The 21,994-nt window shown below is 49.1% G+C and overlaps 1 protein-coding gene across 1 annotated transcript in view; it reads left to right on the plus strand.

Annotated features, from left to right (window-relative positions):
• Nucleotides 1-1,225: 1,225 nt before the first annotated feature.
• Nucleotides 1,226-21,994, plus strand: part of TMEM132B (transmembrane protein 132B) — a 380,713-nt gene continuing 359,944 nt past the window's right edge. The window contains exon 1 of the mRNA XM_070386331.1: nucleotides 1,226-1,605. Within this exon, the coding sequence (XP_070242432.1) occupies nucleotides 1,539-1,605 (67 nt within the window). The 5' untranslated portion in view covers nucleotides 1,226-1,538. The remainder of the gene's footprint in view (nucleotides 1,606-21,994) is intronic.

Raw genomic sequence — 21,994 nt, forward strand, 5'->3', positions numbered from 1 at the left:
GAGTTTGACCCACTTTTTCAGGGAAGACCGAGATACTGGAGCCAGGGGCTGGTACGATGGGGGCTGGGGCAAAGACTCCAACGCAGGTGGATTTCCCCCTCGCCCCTCCCGGCCCCACCCTTTACACTTCCGGCTCTGAAGCAACTTTCAGGGCATCTGAGGACCGCGGGCGGTACCCCCACATGCACCCAGCATGATTCATCCATTTCGTTTCGCCCCCCCTCCACCCCGCAACCCTCACGTCCCAGCCTAGCCTTGTTGCAGCTCCCAAGGAGGGGGCGGAAATCTAGGACTTCCGGAAAATGGGTACTGTGACCCCAGCGGAGGCCCTGCCCCGAGGCTGGAAGAATCCGACCACTCGATCCTCATCCCTGCCTCCGCTACACCCCCGCGCGGTCGCTGTCTGACCCTGCGCGGGGAACTCTTTCCGGGGACCTGTCTGGCCCGCGCCCCCTCCCTCCGCGCGCTCTTAGGGCCTGCGAGAAACGGGCAGGCGAGTCCTCTAGCTCGGGTAAAGAAGGGTCCCCCAAGGGTCCGCACTTCTCACTAAGCGTGGGTAGCCATCCCTAAGACGCCTTCGATCTCTCTCAGGACCCCTGACCGCACCCAGCCAGCGCGTCCACGCCCCGATACTAGTGCGCTGAAGAAACTCCTCAGGTAGCCCCCGACTCCCGGAGGCCTCCCCTGCCTTCCCCTCCCCCACAGGCACCCCCCCCCCCCCCCAACAAGCTGTGCCAGACCTATCCCAGGACCTCTGGTCTGCGCAGTCCCGCAGTCCCCGTCCCCCGCAGACACCTCCCTCCAGACTCGCTGCCCCGTTCCTAGGACCCTCCCCATCTCTCTGGTCCCGCGACCTTGGGAACTCTCGCCACTACGCCCCGAATGCGCCCGGATCTGTCCGCACTTCGCCCAGTAGGTCATCCCTCCGGCGGTCCCTGTCCCCGCCAACGCCTTGACCACCCCCGCGAGGCTTCCCAGGCCTTCTGCGGCCAGGCGCCCTCCCCCGGAGACGCCGGGGAGTGGCACGTCCCGCCGCCTATCGCCGGGCAGCCGCCTGGTGCCCGGTCTCCCGGCGGCGGGCCCCTCCCCCGGCCTCCCCGGCCCCTCCCTCCTCCCGCCTCGCCTCCCTCCTCCCTGGCTCTCGCGCGCTCGCTCACTCTCTCGCTGGCTCGAGGGGCGGCCGGCAGCTGGCGCGGGCAGAGGCGGCGGTGGTGGCAGCGGCGGCGGCGCGACCGGAATGGGACGGGCGCCGGGGCGCGGGAGTCGCGGCGGCGGCGGGGGCTGCGCAACTCGGGCCAAGTGCGGGGCGGCGGGCCAGGGCGCCGGGCGCTGAGCCCCCGCGGCCCCCTGCTCCCCGGCCGCGCACAGACGAACCCGGGAGAGCGCACTGAGGCGCAGCCAGGGAAGCGCCGCCAGCGTCGGCCGCCTGCGTCTGGGGAAGAGCGGCGCCCTGGGAGCTAGCCATGCCCGGCGCCCCAGCGTAGCCGCGGGGGCCGCTCCCGGGAGCCGCGGGCCGGGCCCACCGCGCGCCGAGGACCATGCCGCCCCCGGTCCGGGCGCCGCCGCTCGGGCTTCTGCTGGCGTTGATGGCCCTCCGGTGCCCAGGTAACGCGTTCCCAGTCCCCATCCCCGACCCCGGCTGCAGCGCACAAAGTTGGCTCCCGCACGGGGCAGCCACCTCTTTCTCAAGTCCCCGGCAGCTTGCGTCTCCCGAACTTGGACAGATCTAAGGAGACTCTGGGAACCCAGGGGTCCCCAGCACGTACCCCTTTGCCCAGCGCGAGAGCTTGCCCGCCTTCCTCCCCAAACCCCCAGCTTTCCTGCGTATCCTTTCAGCGCGCAAGAGGCAACTGACCGGGTGCGCTCAGCCTCACAAGGCGGGTGGGGGCGCGCCTCCAGGAATCGAATCGCCTCTTTGCCTTGCCTTGGGGCAATATCCCCTCCAGGACCCGGTTCCCGTGACGATTTTGCTGTGGCAGAGTCGGTGGGCCCCTTCTCTCCATTTCCTGATGCCCGCGGACGCACCGCCGGCTCCCCCAGGACACCTGCGGGGCCCCACCTTGAGGTCGCCTCGGTCGGAGCTGTCTGGCTGGTGCGCAGTCCCTCCCCAAGCCCCGCGGTACCCTCCTGCTTTTACATCCCCGCCGAAGGTGCCCCTTCCCCAGGTGATCTTCCCTTGGCTACGGCGCAGCCCGCTGTTAGCCCCCTGGAAACGCGGGCTGCCCCAGCGCCCTGACCCCAAGGCGGACAGGCAGTTCCGGGCGCGCAGAGGCGCCTGGAACGTGGTGATGCCTAGAGCCATTGCTTGGGTACCATGGAGCCGGGCTCCCCGCTGGCTTCGGCGCAGCTGTTGCCAAAACCTAGCGTGTGGGGAAAGGCAGTATAGTCAGGTATTTTGGGTCACCGCTGGAGTTTGAAAAGCTTTCTACCACCTTGGTGTGGTTACACGTTGGTTCCCGAGGACGCTTATCCTAAAATGCCAGTTCCTCCCCTCCTCCCACCCCAGGCAGCGAAGAATATCGTAAAGGCTTGAGGAACGGGGAACAGTCACCAACAGCATTCATATACATTTGGAGAGCTCGGTTCTCCAAACCTTTTAACATCAGGATCCGTGATTTGGGAGCAGGTAGCTTTTGCTTGAGACAATTTCTTCTCATCTTGTTGATAAACAAACCACACAGCCATCCAGAACGCAGCAGAAAAATACAAGTGTAACTTTTCAGCTTCAACTGTCTTGGAGGGTTGCAGTCAGGAGCCAACGTTGTTTGCCAACTTAATGTGTGATGTATTTGCATGGAAAAAGTAAATATTGTCTTGCTTTGAGATGCCTTTAAGTGACCGAAAATATTAAATAAAACCTTCCACTCGGAGAAAGCCTTCTGTCAGAGATATCCATCGGAGTTCAGCTTTGGCTCGATTTAGAGAGCGGTGTTGGGCTTAACTGTGGATGAATCTTCAATCTGCTTGGCTAATAAGCAGCTCTGATCTGTGTTCAGCTCTCCGTGGTCCTCTGTGGTACCAAAGAGAGGCTGTTTGCTGGGGCTGAAGCTGTTTCCTCTTAGCCGAAGCCCTGGAGCCTGTTCTCCAAAGTGCACAGTCCCCTTGGACTTGAAAATTGCAGTTTTGTCTCGATTTTGTTTCTGAACGGGGTGGAGGGGTGGGGGTGGTCAGAGTTTGCCTGGATGTGCTGCTAAGTGAAGATGAGAAATCTCCCAGAGAGGCTGCCTGCCTAATGCTTTGGAAGGGAACATGGTGAACCCTGGCTTCCCCCTCCACTAGCAACAGAAGAGCTGGTGCCTGTCTCTGGGGGGCCCCGTCCTGGCTGGGAAGGTATACCATCCCTGAAACCTGGTGCTGGCCCGGGTTCCGAGTCTGCCCCCAGGTCTCAGCTGGGCAGCTCATTCTGACAGGTGCTGCTACGGCAGAAACCCCACTGCTGCCACCAGGTCCTTGCAAGCACATATAAGCCTTTCTCTGATCCCCACCAGGGACATAAAGAGACAACAGTTGATAACTCTATATTTAGCACCAGTTAGGAGAGCTGGAAGGAAAAAAAAAAAAAAGAAACAAGGCTGAAATTCCTGAAAGATACTTAGCTGCCTATCGTTGGTTGAAAGGTTCGGAGGAATTAGCTAGAGCATCCTTCAGGGCTGGTTGGATTTTCTGGTTAATTTCTGGCGTGGTTTCCCAACCCATTTGACTGAGGCTCCAGGAGAGGGGCTGGAAGAGTTCAGAGGCGAGGAAGGACACACTCTCTTCCCCCATCACAAACGGGCTGTCTGCTTTATGCCCCCCCCCTCCTGCGTGGGTCGCTGCCATGGTAAAGAGTGTGGTGGGTGTACTTCTTTGAGCCTTGCAAGCGCTTAAACATATGGAACTGTACTTGGTAAGAGTCAGCACAAGTCCCCCGGCTTAGCGACTAGGGGGCCCCCATTATTCAAGCCACTTTTGTGCACGCTATGGCTTTGCAAATTAGCGGCGCTGTTCCAGTGCCTGCTGGGGAAAATGGACGTGCCTTGCTCCATTGACCCATTGTGCTCGGGGTCTAATAAAATCAGGGTGGGTGGGGAACCCCCGACAGAGGGTCCTTGTGAGTGGCAGAGCCTGCTAGTCTGATGGGAGGGTGGGTGGGGGAGACTTTGGCTTCAAGGCAGAGATGCTCTTAGCCGTGCCTGGCACCTTGGCGTGGCATGTGGTATATTTCTTTCTCTTTACAATAGTGATTTTTGGGGGGGGGTTGCCTGTGTGTGGTGTTGCTCTTTGGAGAGGTGGCCTTGGGGATGACGGCGAGTGGTATGCCAGTGCTGTCTCGCCCCCCCACCCCCTCCAGTGATTTAATGGCTGTACCGTGGAGGTTCCCAGAGTAAATCATTTCATTCTGCCTTCCTTACCCCCGCCTGCCACCGGATGCAGGGAACTTGGGAGGCATGAGGCTTCTGCATGAGCTGTGATGCTTGAAGCCAACAATGAGGGAAGTGGTTGCCATGGTCCAAAGGAGCACAAGAAACCCCTCGTTTGTTGACGTGAAATCTGAGAGGGTGGTCTCTGGGCCGGTAGAGCTCTTGCAGGGGCCTTGTGCCTGGATGTACGCGCACTCTCCCCCACCCCTCATTGTGTGTGGCTGTGCACCTCCTTTTTTTTCTCCTGGCTCTAAAATTGAATGGGGATGGAGAGAGTGCATTTCCCTTTGAAGCTATGGGATTCAGCAGATGAATCACCTCCCATCACCATAGGGAGATGGAAGCACCCTGGCACCTGAGGCAGCAACATGGGGTGGTAGTGGTCCCACCAAGTCTTTCCAGAGTAAATGGTTGGACTTGGAGAGCAAGAAGTGTTCTGGAGCATCTCCTCCAACAACCCTCTCTGCAAATGGCAAAGGAGACTCAGGCATGGAAAGTGACTTGCTCAGGGTCACACAGTGAATTGGTGACAGATCGGGGCTCATGCCTCCTGTAATTTCTCTCTCTCTTTTTTTTAAACTCCTCGCCCAGGACTTTTCCACCTTACACAGAGGAGCCTTTCTGGTCAAGGAGTTCTACTTTCTGGTCCTTCAGAGGACTGTGACTCCATTTAAGGAGCCCAAGGTCATGAAAATGACAGCTGCTGGGGGTGGCCAAAATAGCAAATGTCAACTCAAAAGGCAGGTAGCAAATCATCACAGTGACAATGGTGATGGTGGTGGTGGTGGTGGTGATGTTGGTGATGATGATGGTAATGGTGGTGGGATGATGGGATGATGGTGATGGGATCATGATGACGGTGATGGTGATAATGGTGATGGGATGATGATGGTGGTGGTGATGGTGATGTTGGTGATGATGGTGATGATGACAGTGATGGTGATGATGGTGATGGGATGATGATGGTGGTGGTGATGGTGATGTTGGTGATGATAGTGATGGTGATGATGGTGATGGGATGATGGTGGTGGTGATGATGGTGATGGGATGATGATGGTGGTGGTGATGGTGATGTTGGTGATGATAGTGATGGTGATGATGGTGATGGGATGATGGTGATGATGTTGGTGATGATGGTGGTAATGGTGGTGGGATGATGGGATGATGACGGTGATGATAATGATGGTGATGGGATGATAATGATGGTGATGATGACTGTGATGGTGATGATGTTGGTGGTGATGTGATAATGGTGATGGTGATTGGTGATGATGGTAATGGTAATGATGATGGTGATGGTGATGGTAATGATGATGATGGTGATGGAATGATGTTGGTGATGATGACAGTGATGGCAATGATGGTGATGGGATGATAATGATGGTAGTGATGATGGTGATGATGGTGATGGGACGGTGATGGTGGTGATGGAGATGATGACGTTGGTGATGATGGTGATGATGACAGTGATGGCGATGGTGATGGGATGATAAAGATGGTAATGATGATGGTGATGGTGATGATGGTGATGGGATGGTGATGGTGGTGATGGAGATGATGACGTTGGTGATGATGGTGATGATGACAGTGATGGTGATGGGATGATAAAGATGATGATGATGGTGTGATGGTGATGGGATGGTGATGGGATGATAATGATGGTATTGGTGATGATGGTGATGGTGATGATGATGGTGATGGGGCATGGTGATGATGGTGATGGTGATGATGGTGATGGCATGGTGATGGTGGTGATGGAGATGATGACATTGGTGATGACGGTGATGATGACGTTGGTGATGATGGTGATGATGACAGTGATGGTGATGATGGTGATGGGATGATAATGATGGTAATGATGATGGTCATGGTGATGATGGGATGGTGATGGTGGTGATGGAGACGATGACATTGGTGATGATGGTGATGATGACAGTGATGGTGATGATGGTGATGGGATGATAATGATGGTGATGGTGACGGTGATGGTGCTGATGTTGGTGATGACGGTGATGATGGTGATGGGATGGTAATGATGGTAATGATGATGGTCATGGTGATGATGGTGATGGCATGGTGATGGTGGTTATGGAGATGATGACATTGGTGATGATGGTGATGATGACAGTGATGGCGATGATGGTGATGGGATGAAAATGATGGTAATGGTGATGGTCATGGTGATGATGGTGATGGCATAGTGATGGTGGTGATGGAGATGATGACATTGGTGATGATGGTGATGATGACAGTGATGGCGATGATGGTGATGGGATGAAAATGATGGTAATGGTGATGGTCATGGTGATGATGGTGATGGCATGGTGATGGTGGTGATGGAGATGATGACATTGGTGAGGATGGTGATGATGACAGTGATGGTGATGATGGTGATGGGATGATAATGATGGTGATGATGATGGTGATGGTGATGATGTTGGTGATAACGGTGATGGTGATTGGTGATGATGGTAATAGTAATGATGGTGGTGATGGAATGATGGGGTGATGATGGATTCACATGCTTCTGAAGTTGCTCCCTGTGTTGCAGGGACCATCTCAGACTTTTCCTTATCTAAACAGGGTGAAATACTGTAATACAGGGTAAATGAACACCCTCATTATTCATAGTTTACAGATGAGGATATATTGAGGTCCAGAGATGCCAAGTAACTTGCCTGAGGTCACACAGGGTCAGGATTCCAGCCCAGGCACTGGTTTGTGCTTTATCCACCTCCTCACACAGCCGGATTTGCCTCCACAACCTTGCACGGAACTGTATGGACAAACTCGACCCACATTCCAAGGTGGTGGGTGGTTATTTCACTTTTTTTCTGCTCTATCTCTGCAACAAATACACCTATTAATTCAAGCTAAGGTTTCCAGCCATAGAAATCAAACAGATTGGCATCAGCTCTGCAGGCAACTAGGAATCCTTTGAGTTCTGTGCCCTCAAGGGATTAGACAGTTACATTAAAGGGTGAGACTTTGGCAGACAGACACCCCCCACCTCTCCATTTTGTCTCCTGCCCTGGTTCTTCTAGTTCAGTGTAGCTGAGAATCAGAAACACTGCAACTAGCCCCGATCTACACTTACCGTGCATCCTAAGCCCTCTGCTGATTTTACTTCATCGAGTCCTCAGTGGCCCCCACGGGCTCAGGACTTGTGCTTGCCCACTTTACAGATGAGGAAATGAGGCCCAGAGAGGTGCCTTGACCTGTCAAGGTCACACAGCCACGAAAGGATGGGCCAAGGATGTGAAAGCTCAGTGTATCTGCCTCAGAGTCAGCGCTCTTAGCCACTACCTTCTCTGTGTTTGCAAACACTGAGTTTTGTGGGCAACTTATTGGATTTTGAGACTAATTTGGGCCCAGGGGATTCAGGGATGTGTTTTGAGTTGGAAACAGAGCTCAGTCTTTTTTGAGAAACCCATTTTTGGGGAATTCTGGTGCCTTTAAAGACAGCTCCCTTGCTTAGGAGCCGAGGGGGGTACATTGGCAAGGCAGGGTGTGGCACTTTTTTTCAGTCCCAAATACTGTTTTGAAAATACTTGATATTTTCTAGCATTTCTAGAATGTTTATTTTAAAACTGTTGTTGTTCAGTTGCTCAGTTGTGTCCAACTCTTTGTGACCCCGTGAACTGCAGCCCTCCGGGTTTCCCTGTCCTTCATCATCTCCCAGAGCTTGCCCAAACTCATGTCCATTGAGTCGGTGATGCTATCCACACATCTCATCCTCTGTCATTCCCTTCTCCTTCTAAACTCCTTTTTAAAGTAGTTTTGCACCTTATAATTTAACAGTACTTATTTTATTAAAATTAAAAATATTTTACTGAGGTATAGTTGATTTACAGTGCTGTGTTTTAGGCGTACAGCACAGTGATTTAGTTATACATATATATTCTTTTTCAGATTCTTCCCCTTATAGGTTATTAAAAAAATATCGTTCCCTGTGCTATACAAGAACCTGTAGGTCCTTGTTGGTTATCTATTTTATATATAGTAGTATGCATATATTAATTTCATACTCTTAATTTATCCTTCATCCCTTCCCCTTTGGTAACCATAAAGTTTGTTTTCTAAGTCTATAGGTCTATTTCTGTTTTGTAAATTAATTCATTTCCATCATCTTTTTAGATTCCACAAGTAAGCTATATTATGTGATTTCTGTGTTTCTCTATCCGGATTACTCCACTTAGTATGACCATCTCTAGGTCCATCCAGGACTTGGTGTTTTGGTAAATTGAGCCCGTGTGGAAGGCTTCAGGCTGCCTTTGGGCCATGTCTGGCCTGTGGGCATCTCTTCTTAGTTGCCCACATAAAAAGTGGGAGATGTCAGTATCTCCATCCAGGTTTCTGGCTTCTTTCAAGAAATTGGGAGATCTGAATGTAGCCCCTTCTAGCCCCCTGACCTCTCCAAGACTCAGTTTCCTCATCTGTAGAATAAGCCCTGTCTTAGTCCATCCTGGCTGTGATAACAAAGTACCACTCCCTGGGTGGGTTATAAACAACAGATATTTATTTATAATTCTTGACAGTTCTGGAGGTTGGGAAGTCCAAGGTTATGACACCAGCATAGTTACAGTCTGATGAGCACCCTCTTCCTGGTTCATAGATGCCCGTCTTCTCACTGTATCTTCACTTGGTAGAAGGGGCGAGGGAGCTCTCTGAGGTCTCTCTCTTTTAAAAATATATGATTTTTTTTTTTTTTTTTTTGCTGCATTGGGTCTTAGTTGCAGTACATGAGCTCTTTGTTGCCGTGTGCAGGGTTCTCCTGTTGTGGAGCATGGGCTCCACAGTCCATGAACTCAGTAGTCGTGGCATGCTGGCTTTCCAATTGTGGCGCTAAGACTTGGTTGCCCCATGGCATATGGGATCTTAGTTCCCCAACCAGGGATCGAACCCCTATCCCCTGCATTGTAATGTGGATTCTTAACCCCTGGACCACTAGGAAAGTCCCTGGGGTCTCTTGTAAAGGCACTAATCCCATCATGAGACTCCATCCTCATGACCTCATTCACCAAAGGCTCCCTTCCTACCGTCATCACATTGGGGGTTGCGTTTCCACATATGAAGTCTGGAGGGACACAAGTGTTCAGACTACAGCGGGCCTTGAACTCTCCTGCTGATCTTGGTACAAGGTTGGGAGACACTAACAGGGAGACTGATGGAGGGGTGTCCTTCAGGGGTAGGGGGAAGAGAGGCAGGAAGGGAGGGACTGATGGGCTCTTTGCTGCAACAGTCAAACCTGCGAAGAGAAAGGCTGCCTACCAAGTGGTTTCTCACTCCATGATTTCTCTGGATTCTTGGGCCTCCCTCCAGGGTTCAGATGTATTCCCGGATGGGGAAGGGGCACCGAGACTCAGAGGAACTCAGAGACTCACTGAGGACCCCACAGCCTGTGAGTGGCAGGGTGGGGTCTCCTCCCCGAAGTGCCTGACTCCTGTCTCCCCTCTCCGTAAGGTACCTCCATGGCTTGGAGTTTTGCCTCAGTTTCCCCACCTTCAGGCTTAGGTGCCTGTGACCTCGGGGGCTTACATTCTAGGGCAGGTGTGGTGTGACTGAGCAAGGGACAAGAAGCCAGCAAATCCATAACCAGGAACGTCTCGGACGGTAATTTATGCTCCTTGTATTCAGTACAAAGCAATGCAATGTGGAGAGTATGGGTGGTCCAGGAAGACTTCTTGGAGAAGGTGGCATTTTTCTTATCTGAGACATAACGGACCGGAATGAGCCAACCTGGAGAATGGTGACAGAGGCAGGAGGAATTCGACTCTCTGAAAGGTTCTTTGTGTGGTGCCTGGCCCGCATCAAGTGACCAAGAAGGTCATTGACCACTTGAGCTCAATCATTCATTCAACAGACATTAATCGGTGCTCAGCACTGGGGACACAGCAGGGAGCAGAAAAGACACCCCCAACCCCACTCTGAGAAGCCATCATTCAGGCAGAGTAAGACGATAATAAACAATGGACAGATACATAATTTAATGTCAGGTGGTGATAGCCCCACTGAGAGAAATAAAGCAGGGCCTCTCGTCACTTTTATTCTCCATCCAGGTGTGTGTTTGGCATCTTCCCGGCAACTCAGGGCAGGAGGGACCCCTGATGCTCACTCTCTGCCAAGGGAAAATGGGAAAGAAGCCCAGGTTCTTTGGAGTTGAATTCTGTCATCTTCTCTTGCTCAGCCTGCCTTGGGGCCACAGTTGGGTTGCACTGAACTCCCCTCCCTCACACCTGACTCCTGAACTGATCAATTCCCTCTCCTTATGTTTCGGCCCCAAAATAGTTACATTAAAAAAAAATCAATAGAGTCCAATTGGATTGCTGTATTTTATTACTGAAGGTGATGGAGACTCTAGAATTGCCCAGCGCTTCTGAGCCCTGGCTGTTTTGTGGTGTTAACCTAAATTAATCTGTTGGGGGACCTCACTCATCATGGCTGTGCTTCAGAGCCCAGGATTCAGTGCCTAGGAAGGGTGACTCAGAAAATACCGCATCTCTAATGTCTGCCTGTGCTTGGAATGCCTCCCACCAGGGCTCTTAATGCACTGGAGCAAATGGACACATAAAAATACTGCTGTGGCTGCAGCCTTAAGCTTGCGGGGCTCACTCTGTGCGGCTGGCGGAGGGTCCTGGCTTTCTTTCTAGAACTCTGGAGTGGTGGAGGGGCCCTGCCTGTTCTCCAGGCTCTCGGAACCCGTGGCTCCCTTTGCCTGTTTCTCTCCGTGCTGTGCACTGTGGATGGATTTATATCTTTGGTTTGCTATGTTTCTCTCTGTAACTGTGCCATCTGCCTCTGCAAGCTCTCCTGGGTGAGCTGAGGGGGCCAGGTGAGCGGGGATGGGGGCACCTGGGCAGAGTGGTGAGGATGCTTTGGCAAAGGGGTGGAAGGGGTGGCCAGGTGGGAGGGGACTCTGCTCTCCCTGAGTCTGTTCCAAAGACTGTGCAGGAGGGAGCGGAAGGGGAGGGGCATGGTGTAGATGAAAAATGTTGTTTTCCCAAAAAAAGTTGTTTTTAGGGTGACATTGCAGTGGAACTTTTCCAGGCCAGTGGAGAGCCACTGGCTGCCTCTGGGCCATATCTGGTCTGCAGGCTTCTCTTGTTCGTTACTGGCATTTAAAAAGTGGAAGATGTCAATATCCAGGTTTCTGGCTTCTCTCAAGAAATTGGAAGATCTGGGAGCACTGGTCTGGCTCCTTGACCTCTCTGAGTCTCAGTTTCCCTATCTGTAAAATGGACCTGTGTCCCCTGTGCTGATCTTCAAAACCTCACCCCAGTTCTCTTCCTTCCTCCATTCTGCCTTTGTTCATTGACACATGTTTTCCTGTGCACCTGCGCTGTGATAGGCCTTATACTTGGAGCTGGTGATATGGCAGGTACAAGGCAGGCAAAGGTCCCTATCCTCGTGGGGCTAGCATTAAGGCACAGGGAAATAGACACTGAAATAGCTAAATAACTACGATATGCTGTTTGTTAAATGGTTGTTAATGGTTTTGGAGAAACATGAAGTGAGGAAGTGGAGAGGGAGCGCTGGGGAGAGATGTTTTGTAATTTTAAATAGCAGGATTAGGAAGGTGACTTTGAGTAAAGACCTAAGGAGGTGAGGCACCCAAGTGTTCCAGGCAGAGGGAACAGCTGGTGCAAAGGCCCTGAGGTGGGAAGGTGCCTGGCAGGTTCAAGGACAGAAAGGAGGCCACTGAGGCTGGGCTGAGTAGTAGATGAGATTATAGGGACCAGAACCTGGTAAGGACTGTGGCTTTTGCCTTGAATGAGTGAGTCTGGAATTACTGGCAGGTTTGAGCAGAGGAGATGGTGCTCTGAGTCACAGGAACCAGAAGCAGGGAGAGCCCCGAGGGGCTGTTGTAATAGTCCAGAGATGTTGGTGGCTTGGATCAAAGTGGTAGCTAGAGAGGAGGTGAGAAGTGGTGAGATTTGGGGTGTAGTTTGAAACTTGCCCTATGGGATATGCTGATTGATAGACTCATTTATTGGGAGCCAATTATATACCTACCGCTGTACTTAGAATAGGGGCCAAATCAATATATATAATTTATTTGTGGCTGCACTGGATCTTTGTTGTGTGCATGGGCTTTCTCTAGTTGTGGTGTGCAGGCTTCTCCTTTTGGTGGCGTCTCTTGTGGAGCACAGGCTCCAGGGCACGATGACTTCTGTAGTTGTGGCACGTGGGCTTAGTTGCTCCATGGCCTGTGTGATCTTCCTGGACCGGGGATCGAACCGGTGCCCCCTGCATTGGCAGGTGGATTCTTAACCACTAGGCCACCAGAGAAGTCCCTCAAATCAATGTATGCTAACAGTGGACTTAACAAACCGAACTTAACATCTATCTGTAAGTTGGGTTTTTGTCTTTTATGCGTTCTTCCCAGCGGCCCTGGGGAGAAGGTTGGGATGGATGAGCCTGTGTTTCCGCATCTGTCAGAGAGACATAAAGACACATCATTAACAAGGATAAAGTTAAGAAGATCCTATGAGATGATAGATGTAAATGCTTCTTAGCAAGTGCCCAGCACATGCTAAGTGCTCAATAGCTAGGGGCAGTTATTAATAATGTTGGTAGGACAGTTGAGGAAACCAGTATTCAGATGTACTATTTGCCCCTGGAAATTGGAGGTGGAGGTCAGATTTGAGCTGTGAACCTCTCAGCTTTAGTGTGGGGTTCATTTTTCTTGCTGGAACCACTGATACTCTAAGAAAAAAGTCTCTCCTGTGTCCCTGATGTGATCGGCACAGTTTATTATTGTTCGTGTGCCACTGCAGGTGTGCTTGCTTTATTTAGTAGGTGTGTGGCTGAAAAGTTGTGTGTCAATCAAATTTTATTTTCTTCATCCAATTTCACAACAGTTGAGAGATGTGTAAATTCCATCTGACCCTGTGCTGGCCTTGGCTCCTATCTCATTGCTTGTGATTTTCTGTACCCATTAAACAAGGCATCACCAGGCTAGGATCCATAGACCAAATCTGGCCCTCAACCTGTTTATTGTGTAAATAAAGTTTTATTGCACCAAGCCTGTTTGTTTACTTACTATCTATGGTTGCTTTCTCACAACAAGGGCAGGGTTGAGTAGTTGTGACAGAGATCATATGGCTTGCAGAGCCTAAATAAATTGCCTACTATCTGGCCCTTTTAAAGACAAAGTTTGCCTTAAATGTTCAAGCAGGGAATGCTCTGTAAATGTGTGTTTATAGCACCCTATGGTCAAAACAAGTATCCCCTTTTAATATCTAAAAGATTATCCAGCTTGTTTGAAGAAGAAGAATTGTGGGTTTGGTATCTCTTGGTTAAAAAAGAAAAACATATCGATCGAAAGTTGCCATCAATTCAGTAATGCTTTTGAACGACTAGGTTTTGGTAATTACAGTAGCATTTATGTAACATTTTAAAAATAGTAGCACATGTGTGTGGGAGATATTTTTTACTCTGCAGGCAAAGCTTGATGGCTCATGGCTCAGAAGACCCCTTGTAGGGATGCTGCTGGAGGGAGCTAGTATTAAAGGAACCTGCTGCTGCTGCTAAGTCGCTTCAGTCGTGTCCGACTCTGTGCGACCCTATAGATGGCAGCCCACCAGGCTCCCCCGTCCCTGGAATTCTCCAGGCAAGAACACTGGAGTGGGTTGCCATTGCCTTCTCCAATGCATGAAAGTGAAAAGTGAAAGTGAAGTCACTCAGTCGTGTCCGACTCTTAGCGACCCCATGGACTGCAGCCCACCAGGCTCCTCCATCCATGGGATTTTCCAGGCAAGAGTACTGGAGTGGGGTGCCATTGCCTTCTCTGTAAAGGAACCTACTGGTTAGTTATTTTATACTCAGAATGACTCCGATCAATGGATCTCTTTTATGACCTTGTGTTTTTTCATATTTGGTTGTTTTAAAGATTAACATAGCCTTTTCTTTTTTATCTGTGACACCGAGGTCTGTGATATTTTAAGTTTTGAAATTTAAGATTTTAGGTGCACTCATGGAGATGATGTGTCAAATGCAGGAGTATGCCAGTGTATTAAATCTGGATTATCATAGTTGCAAAGTCCAAAATTGGGAATTTTTATACTAGTCCCTGAAGGTGGGAAGCTTAAGGAGGAAACAGCTTCAGGCATGGCTAGATCCAGGGGCTTAACACTCTGCTAATGAGAGCTTATGCTCTCCCTCTGTCTCTTGGTTCTCTTTTTCCCTGTGTTCATCTAATTCTTTGATGGCAAAGCTGACTATCGGCTTTCCTCCAACCAGCAAAAGTCAAATGTCTCTTTCTTAATTGTCCCAGCAAGAATCTCAGGACTGACTTTTACTGAACTAACATGGGTTGTGTGCTGACCTCTCAACCAGGAACTGTGGCTGTGGGGATGGAATCCTTCATCTGATCAGCCACCCTTAAGTCAGAAGCTTATCTCTGGAGCCAGAATTGGAAGGAACTTGCCAGAGAGGTAGGCAGGGAATTGTTTCCCAAAAGAAAATCTGGGTGCTTTCACTAGAAGGAAGAAAATTTACTCTGACAGGCTACCAAGTGAGGTGGGGACATTCCCTCCCCACCCCCGCCCCGCATCCACCGCCCCGCCCTCCCCGCCCCGCCCCAGGTCGGGAGAGCGCTCTTGTTTGGATTGATACCTCTGATGCTCTTCCCTCAAGGAGCCAGCACTTCCCCCTCCCGCCCTTTGTGGGCTCTCTTCTGGCTGCTCCTGAATCTCCTGGGGCTTCTGTTTTGTGCATGTGACCTCTGAAACCTCTGTCCAGTGATCTCACACATATCTTAGTTGCTTTGGTTGAAAACACAGACTATTTGGAATGTAACCTGCTAATATATATGAAAAGAGAACTTAATCTTTGACCCAGCAATCTCACTGCTGGGAAACCTGTGCTTTCTAGAAATAAAACCACTCCTGGTAAGATTGTATGCTCATGGATATTTATAGCAACATTGTCTGTAATGGTGAAATAGAGGAAAAAAAAAACCTTGATTGTTCATCAATAAAGTAATTCTGGACTAAATAGTGGTATTTATGTGCTTGGAGCACTATGTAGCTATTAAAAAGAATGGATTGGACCTCCCTTGTCCTGGAGGGATGACCAGGGCTTATTGTCAAGGAGAAAAGTGAACAGCAGGGTAACTTAGCCTGTGCATGCCATTTTAATAAAAACAACTGACCCAAAGCTTCCTGTGTGTATAAAATACCTATATTTAGATGGTGCTTTCTATATGGCAGTCATAGTTCTAATATGTCTACATGTATCAACTCATATTCTCAACAAGCCGGGGAGATGTGTGGATATTATTATTATATACATTAAAAAATTATTTTTAATTGAAAGATAATTGCTTTACAATATTGTGTTGCTTTCTGCCATACATCAATATGAATATGCCATAGATATACATATGTCCCCTCCCTCTTGAACCTCGCTCTGACTTTCTACCCCATCCCACCCCTCTAGGCTGTCACATAGCCCCTGTTTGAGTCCCTTGAATCATATAGCAAATTCCCACTGGCTGTTTTACGTATGGTGGTATATATATTTAATGCTACTCTCTCAGTTGGTCCCACCCTCTCCTGTCCCTGCTGTATCCGTAAGTCTGTTCTCTCATCTGAGTCTCTATTTGTTGTTGTTGTTGAGTCGCTAAGTCATGTCTGACTCTTGCGACCCCATGGACTGTAGCCTGTCAGCCTTTTCTGCCCATGGGATTTCCCAGGCAAGGGTACTGGAGTGGGTTGCCATTTCCTTCTCTAGTGGATCTTCCCGACCCAGGGATCAAACCCACATCTCCTGCATTGCAGGTGAATTCTTTACTGAGAAATGACTGGGGAAGCCCCCTCTGCCCCCCCCCAGCCCTGCTCTGCAAATAGGTTCATCAGCACCATTTTGCTAGATTCCATGTATATGTGTTAGTACATGATATTTGTTTTTCTCTAACTTACTTTGCTCTATAAAACAGGCTCTGGATTCATCCACCTCACTAGAAGACTCAAATTTGTTCCTTTTTATGGCCGAGTAATATTCGATTGTATATATATATACCACAACTTTTCCATTCATCTGTCAGTAGACATCTAGGTTGCTTCCATGTAAATAGCAGCCTGGCTCTTTTCTCTTAGGGGTTTCTGGGTCCCCACTGGGGCTGGTGAGATTGCCTTGTTTGGGACCTCCTGAAGTTGCTGCTCTGCTTTGCTGGTGCTGGGGGCTAAGTTGCATGGGACTCAGGCGACCCAGGAGGGATGCTGCTTGGTGTTTCACTGAGGAAATAAAGCTGGGCTGTGGCGTGATGGGTGCATTTATTGAAAATGGGCTCATCAGTGAGAGACAGAGAATTAAAATAGTGTGACATGAGAATTACCTGGCAGTCAGTGGTTAGGACTTGGTGTTTTCACTGCCAGGTCCCAGGTTTGCTCCCTGGTAGGGTAACTAAGAGCCCATAGGCTGTGTGGCTTGGTTAAAAAAAAAAAAGTGTTGGCTTAAAAAGTAAGAGTTTATTTCCCAAGTCAGATTCTGGAGCTTGGTAGCCCAGGACTGTAGGTTGGCTCTGTTCTGTGAAAGCCTTATGGACCCTTTCTCCTTCTACCATTTCAAGGTTGAGGTCTTTTCCCTCATGGCCCAAAATGGCAGCTACAGGTACAGCCATCTCATCTTCATTCCAGGCACCAGGATGGGGGTGCAGATAAAGAAAGGGTAAAGGATTTGTATCAATTGTCTTTTACAGAAGAGTCCTAGAAGCAGCCCCAAGATGCTTCTACTTATATCCTGTTGGTTATGATGAGATTACATGGCCACATGTAGTTGTGAAGGAACCTAGGGAATGCAGTCTTCCTTTGAAGTTGCTGAAAATAAAAGTTCTGATACTCTGGCAAAGGAAAAGAATGGATATTGGGGGGATAATTAGTAGCTGGGGATGACTACTTCAGCAGGAATAGCAAAGCATTTGGAGAGAAGGTATAAACAATCAGGATCTTTTATAATTGCACTGCGTGTGTGTGTTTGCGTGTGTGTGTCTGTGTGCAGGTTTGTGTTTGAGATTTTATTCTTCCTCCTAGGATGGGAACCTGGGAGACAGTTTTTCTGGGTGAAAACAGTTTGGCGATTGCACAACACTGTCTCTGTCAAAGCTGTGAAAATGGTTTTAAAAAATGTGACAGATAGGCCCCAAGTCCCCTTTGTGTAATTTCCTTCCCAAAGGTTACTGCTCTGTTTATCAGTTTGTTGTATATTTTTCCCTGTAGGAATATATATAATTTCTTCCCCAGTATCCATGTACGTATAGAACTATTATTTTTTTTTCAATCGCTGCCTGCTATTTTATTTCATGTCAGGAAAATATCAAGGTATGTTTAGTGATTTTCTTCTGCCTCAGGGCTCCCCTGGTAGCTCAGATGGTAAAGAATCTGCCTGCAATGCGGGAGATCTGGGTTCGGAAGTTCTCCTGGAGGAGGGCATAGCAACCCACTCCAGTATTCTTGCCCGGAGAATTCCATGAATAGAGGAGCCTGGCAGACTACAATCCATGGGATCACAAAGAGTTGGACACAACTGAGTGACTAAGCACACAGAAAATGGAGGATTCCCCAAACATCCAAAGGAGGTTTAGAAAGATATGCAGATGTCCATCCTATCCAGCAGAAACACTGTGCAGAAATCAGCACCCAACCCGAATCTCCAGATATTTGAGGAAAGCCAGGCAGGGTGTGACTGAGTGATAGTTACTGAAAGAACTGACACCTGAAGAAGTGGAGTTAACAGAAAAACAGGAATGGTCAGGGGCTGGTTCTTAGAACCCAGGCCTCTTGCCAAGAGGTGCTTGCTTTTTGATGACAAGGACCTGACAGTGCTTCCCAAGGCTCCATTCCCAGGGTTCCAGCGATGGATGGTCCCTGAAGGACTTAGAAATGCTAGTCCCTCTACTCATGGCATTTCTCTAGATTCTGGGAGCTTCAATCTTAGAAGAGAGCCATCTTCTGTTCCCCAGCCTGTGCCTCCATAGCACTTAACACAGACACGTTCCTTTCTAATGCAACAAGTTCTCTAGAAAGCACCATGAATTTATGATGAATTTTTAATTTCCCTATGATATTTTTTTCTCCTTCCACCCACTCCCCCACCCCACGCCCAGCCCAGTTAAAGTGTTTTTCTTTTAAATTTATGGGCTGAGCTGTTAAAAAGGTCTGTATATTTCAGGAGAAAAAGTGCTGGAGAAGAGGGGGTCAGCCTCACCGGCTTGTACCAGCTTTGTACCAGCTTTACTTAAACAGGCTCCAGAGTGGCCTCCTCTTCCTACTTGATCAATTTGCCTGTCATCTCAGATTATTTTCTAAGGGCAACTAAATTCTGCTTCTCTTCATTACAGCATTGAGAACGATATGAGGGAGGAAGCTGCTGGAATTCCTTTTTCAAGCTTTGCCATCCTGTACGGTTTCCTAACTCTTATTCTCTTTCTTTGTGAAAGTTTTTAATAAGTGTTTGAATGAGAGGATGAACTTCTTTGGCACCTCCTGTCAGCTTTCTATCTCTCACTGCTTGATTATATAGTTTGTTCCTCCTTCGGCTGCTCTTACAAACTGTTTTCAAACAGATGACTGAAATTAAGATCATGAATTGAGGTGTCAGACTGCTTGGGTTTAAATCCCAATTCTGCCACTTGCTTGTTCTGTGACTTTGGGTGAATTACTTAACCTCTCTGTGTCACAGCATGTTCATCTGTGAAAGGGGGAAAGTAGGAGCTCCTACTCTTAGGGATGTCAGGATTAAGGGAGATCTTGTGTAAGAATTCAAAGTAGTGCTTGAATTCACATGGGTCTATAATAAATGTTCAGTTCAGTCGCTCAGTTGTGTCCGACTCTTTGTGACCCCATGAATCGTAGCACACCAGGCCTCCCTGTCCATCACCAACTCCCAGAGTTCACTCAAACTCACATCCATCGAGTCCGTGAGGCCATCCAGCCATCTCATCTTCTGTCATCCCCTTCTCCTCCTGCCCCCAATCCCTCCCAGCATCAGAATCTTTTCCAATGAGTCAACTCTTCGCATGAGGTGGCCAAAGTACTGCAGTTTCAGCTTTAGCATCATTCCTTCCAAAGAACACCCAGGACTGATCTCCTTTAGAATGGATTGGTTGGATCTCCTTGCAGTCCAAGGGACTCTCGAGAGTCTTCTCCAACACCACAGTTCAAAATCATCAATTCTTCGGTGCTCAGCTTTCTTCACAGTCCAACTCTCACATCTATACATGACCACTGGAAAAACCATAGCCTTGACTAGACGGACCTTTGTTGGCAAAGTAATGTCTCTGCTTTTCAATATGCTATCTAGGTTGGTCATAACTTTCCTTCCAAGGAGTAGGTGTCTTTTAATTTCATGGCTGCAGTCACCATCTGCAGTGATTTTGGAGCCCCTAAAAATAAAGTCTGACACTGTTTCCACTGTTTCCCCATCTATTTGCCATGAAGTGATGGGACCAGATGCCATGATCTTCATTTTCTGAATGTTGAGCTTTAAGCCAACTTTTTCACTCTCCTCTTTCATTTTCATCAAGAGGCTTTTTAGTTCCTCTTCACTTTCTGCTATAAGGGTGGTGTCATCTGCATATCTGAGGTTATTGATATTTCTCCCGGCAATCTTGATTCCAGCTTGTGCTTCTTCCAGCCCCAGCGTTTCTCATGATGTACTCTGCATATAAGTTAAATAAGCAGGATGACAGTATACAGCCTTGATGTACTCCTTTTCCTATTTGGAACCAGTCTGTTGTTCCATGTCCAGTTGTAACTGTTGCTTCCTGACCTGCGTATTATAGGTTTCTCAAGAGTAGCCCTGGTTTAATCTTCTTCAGCCATTGAGTTTTTAATTGAACACTTGATATGTGCCTGGGTGCTCGTTTTTGTGCTTTTTTTTCCTTATCTTTTCTTCCACATTACTTCATACCAAGTCTTGTTGTATGATGGTGGTTGACTGCTATTTTGCCTTCCTCTGAGAGTAACACCCTGATTTTATTTTGGGAAGTCATTGCTTTCCAGCTTTGAGGTGAGGTTTGGTTATTGGTAACTTTCTCCTCCTACTCCTAGATGGGCGTGCTAATGACTCGTGCCTGACCAATCAGAACATCTCATCTCCTAGGCTTCATGGTTTGGCTCGGGCTTGGGCACATGACCCAAGCTGGGCCAATGAGATCCAGATCTGGGATGTTTGTTGCAAGAACTGGGAGAGGGAAGCTTCCTTTTCAGTTGCAGTTGCTAAGCTGGGAGGGTGAGAGCCTAAATATATCCTGTTGCTATGTAACAAGTTTAAGCCACAAACTGATGGCTTAAAACAATCTGCATGTATCACTTCATGGTTTCTGTGGGTCAGGAATCCAGTGCAGGTTAGCTTCTGTTTCCAAATCTCTCACATGGCTGCCATTATGGTGTACGCCAGGGCTGAGCTCTCATCTGAAGGCTTGACCATGGAAGAGTCTGCTTCTGTGCTTACATGGTTGTTGGCAGGATTCAGTTTCTGTGGGTTCTTAGACTGAGAGCCTCAGGTTTTTGACACGTGGTCCTCTCCATATAGAAGAGAGTGGCTTCACCACAGTGACTAAGTGACAGTTTCTCTGACCTAGTCACAGAAGTGATCTCCCTTCTACACTGAGATATGACAGTGATCAGAAGAAATTTACTCAAGGGGAGGGGACCACACAAAAACCATAAATGCCATCAGGTGATGAATATTAGAGATCATCTTAGAAGCTACCTACCATTCTGGAACTGCCTGAAAAGGAAGCACCACGTGCAATAAAACACAGTTGAGTGCAGCTCTTAGCATGCAGGCTGTTGCTGTGGACAGTTACTTCCCCACCCTGTTACTAGACAATGGTTACCGCTGGATCCTTATTGGTCCTGCTCAGGCATTGGTCAGCACTGTAGTTGGCCTCACCCACAACTGACCAACTGTCAAGGAGTGAGTTAGTGGTCCTGCTTGGTCATTGGTCAGTGCCACAGTGGGCCCCTCCCCCAAGCAACCAACTCTCAAGGAGTGACAGTTAGAGATCTTGCTCAGCCATTGGTCAGTGCTGTAGTGGGCCCCACCCATAAGTGACCAACTGTCAAGGAATGACAGTTAATGGTCTTGCTCAGCCATTGGTCAGTACTATATTGGGCTCCACCCACAAGTGACCAACTGTCAAGGAGTGACTGTTAGTGGTCCTGTTCCGTCATTGGTCAGTGCCATAGTGGGGCCCTCCCCCAAGCAACCAACTGTCAAGGAGTGACCGTTAGTGGTCTTGCTCAGCCATTGATTGGGACCTCAGTAGGCCCAGCCCACAAGCAACCAACTGTCAAGGAGTGATCCTGAGTGAGGCAATTTGGTCTATGGTTGGAGTGGTAGTCGTCAGGTGGAAAGTGAGGTAAGAGGCAGAATCCTGGGCTCCTCCGGCTTACCCAGCCTCAGGCCAGTAGGTGAGCAGGGGAAGGAGGGGGACCCAGGGAACAGGCTGGGGGCTGTGTCCTGCAGAGCTCCAGAGCCCTCGTAAGGCCTCCCACAGCTTGGGTCCAGACCTTGAGGCAGAGGTGAGCTTCCCCCTCATCCCTGCAACCTAATGGCAGTGGCTGTCTGCATAGGATGAAATTTGC

The sequence above is a fragment of the Bos mutus genome, chromosome 17 (genome assembly GCF_027580195.1).
Source record: "Bos mutus isolate GX-2022 chromosome 17, NWIPB_WYAK_1.1, whole genome shotgun sequence".
Classification (NCBI taxonomy): Eukaryota; Metazoa; Chordata; class Mammalia; order Artiodactyla; family Bovidae; genus Bos; species Bos mutus.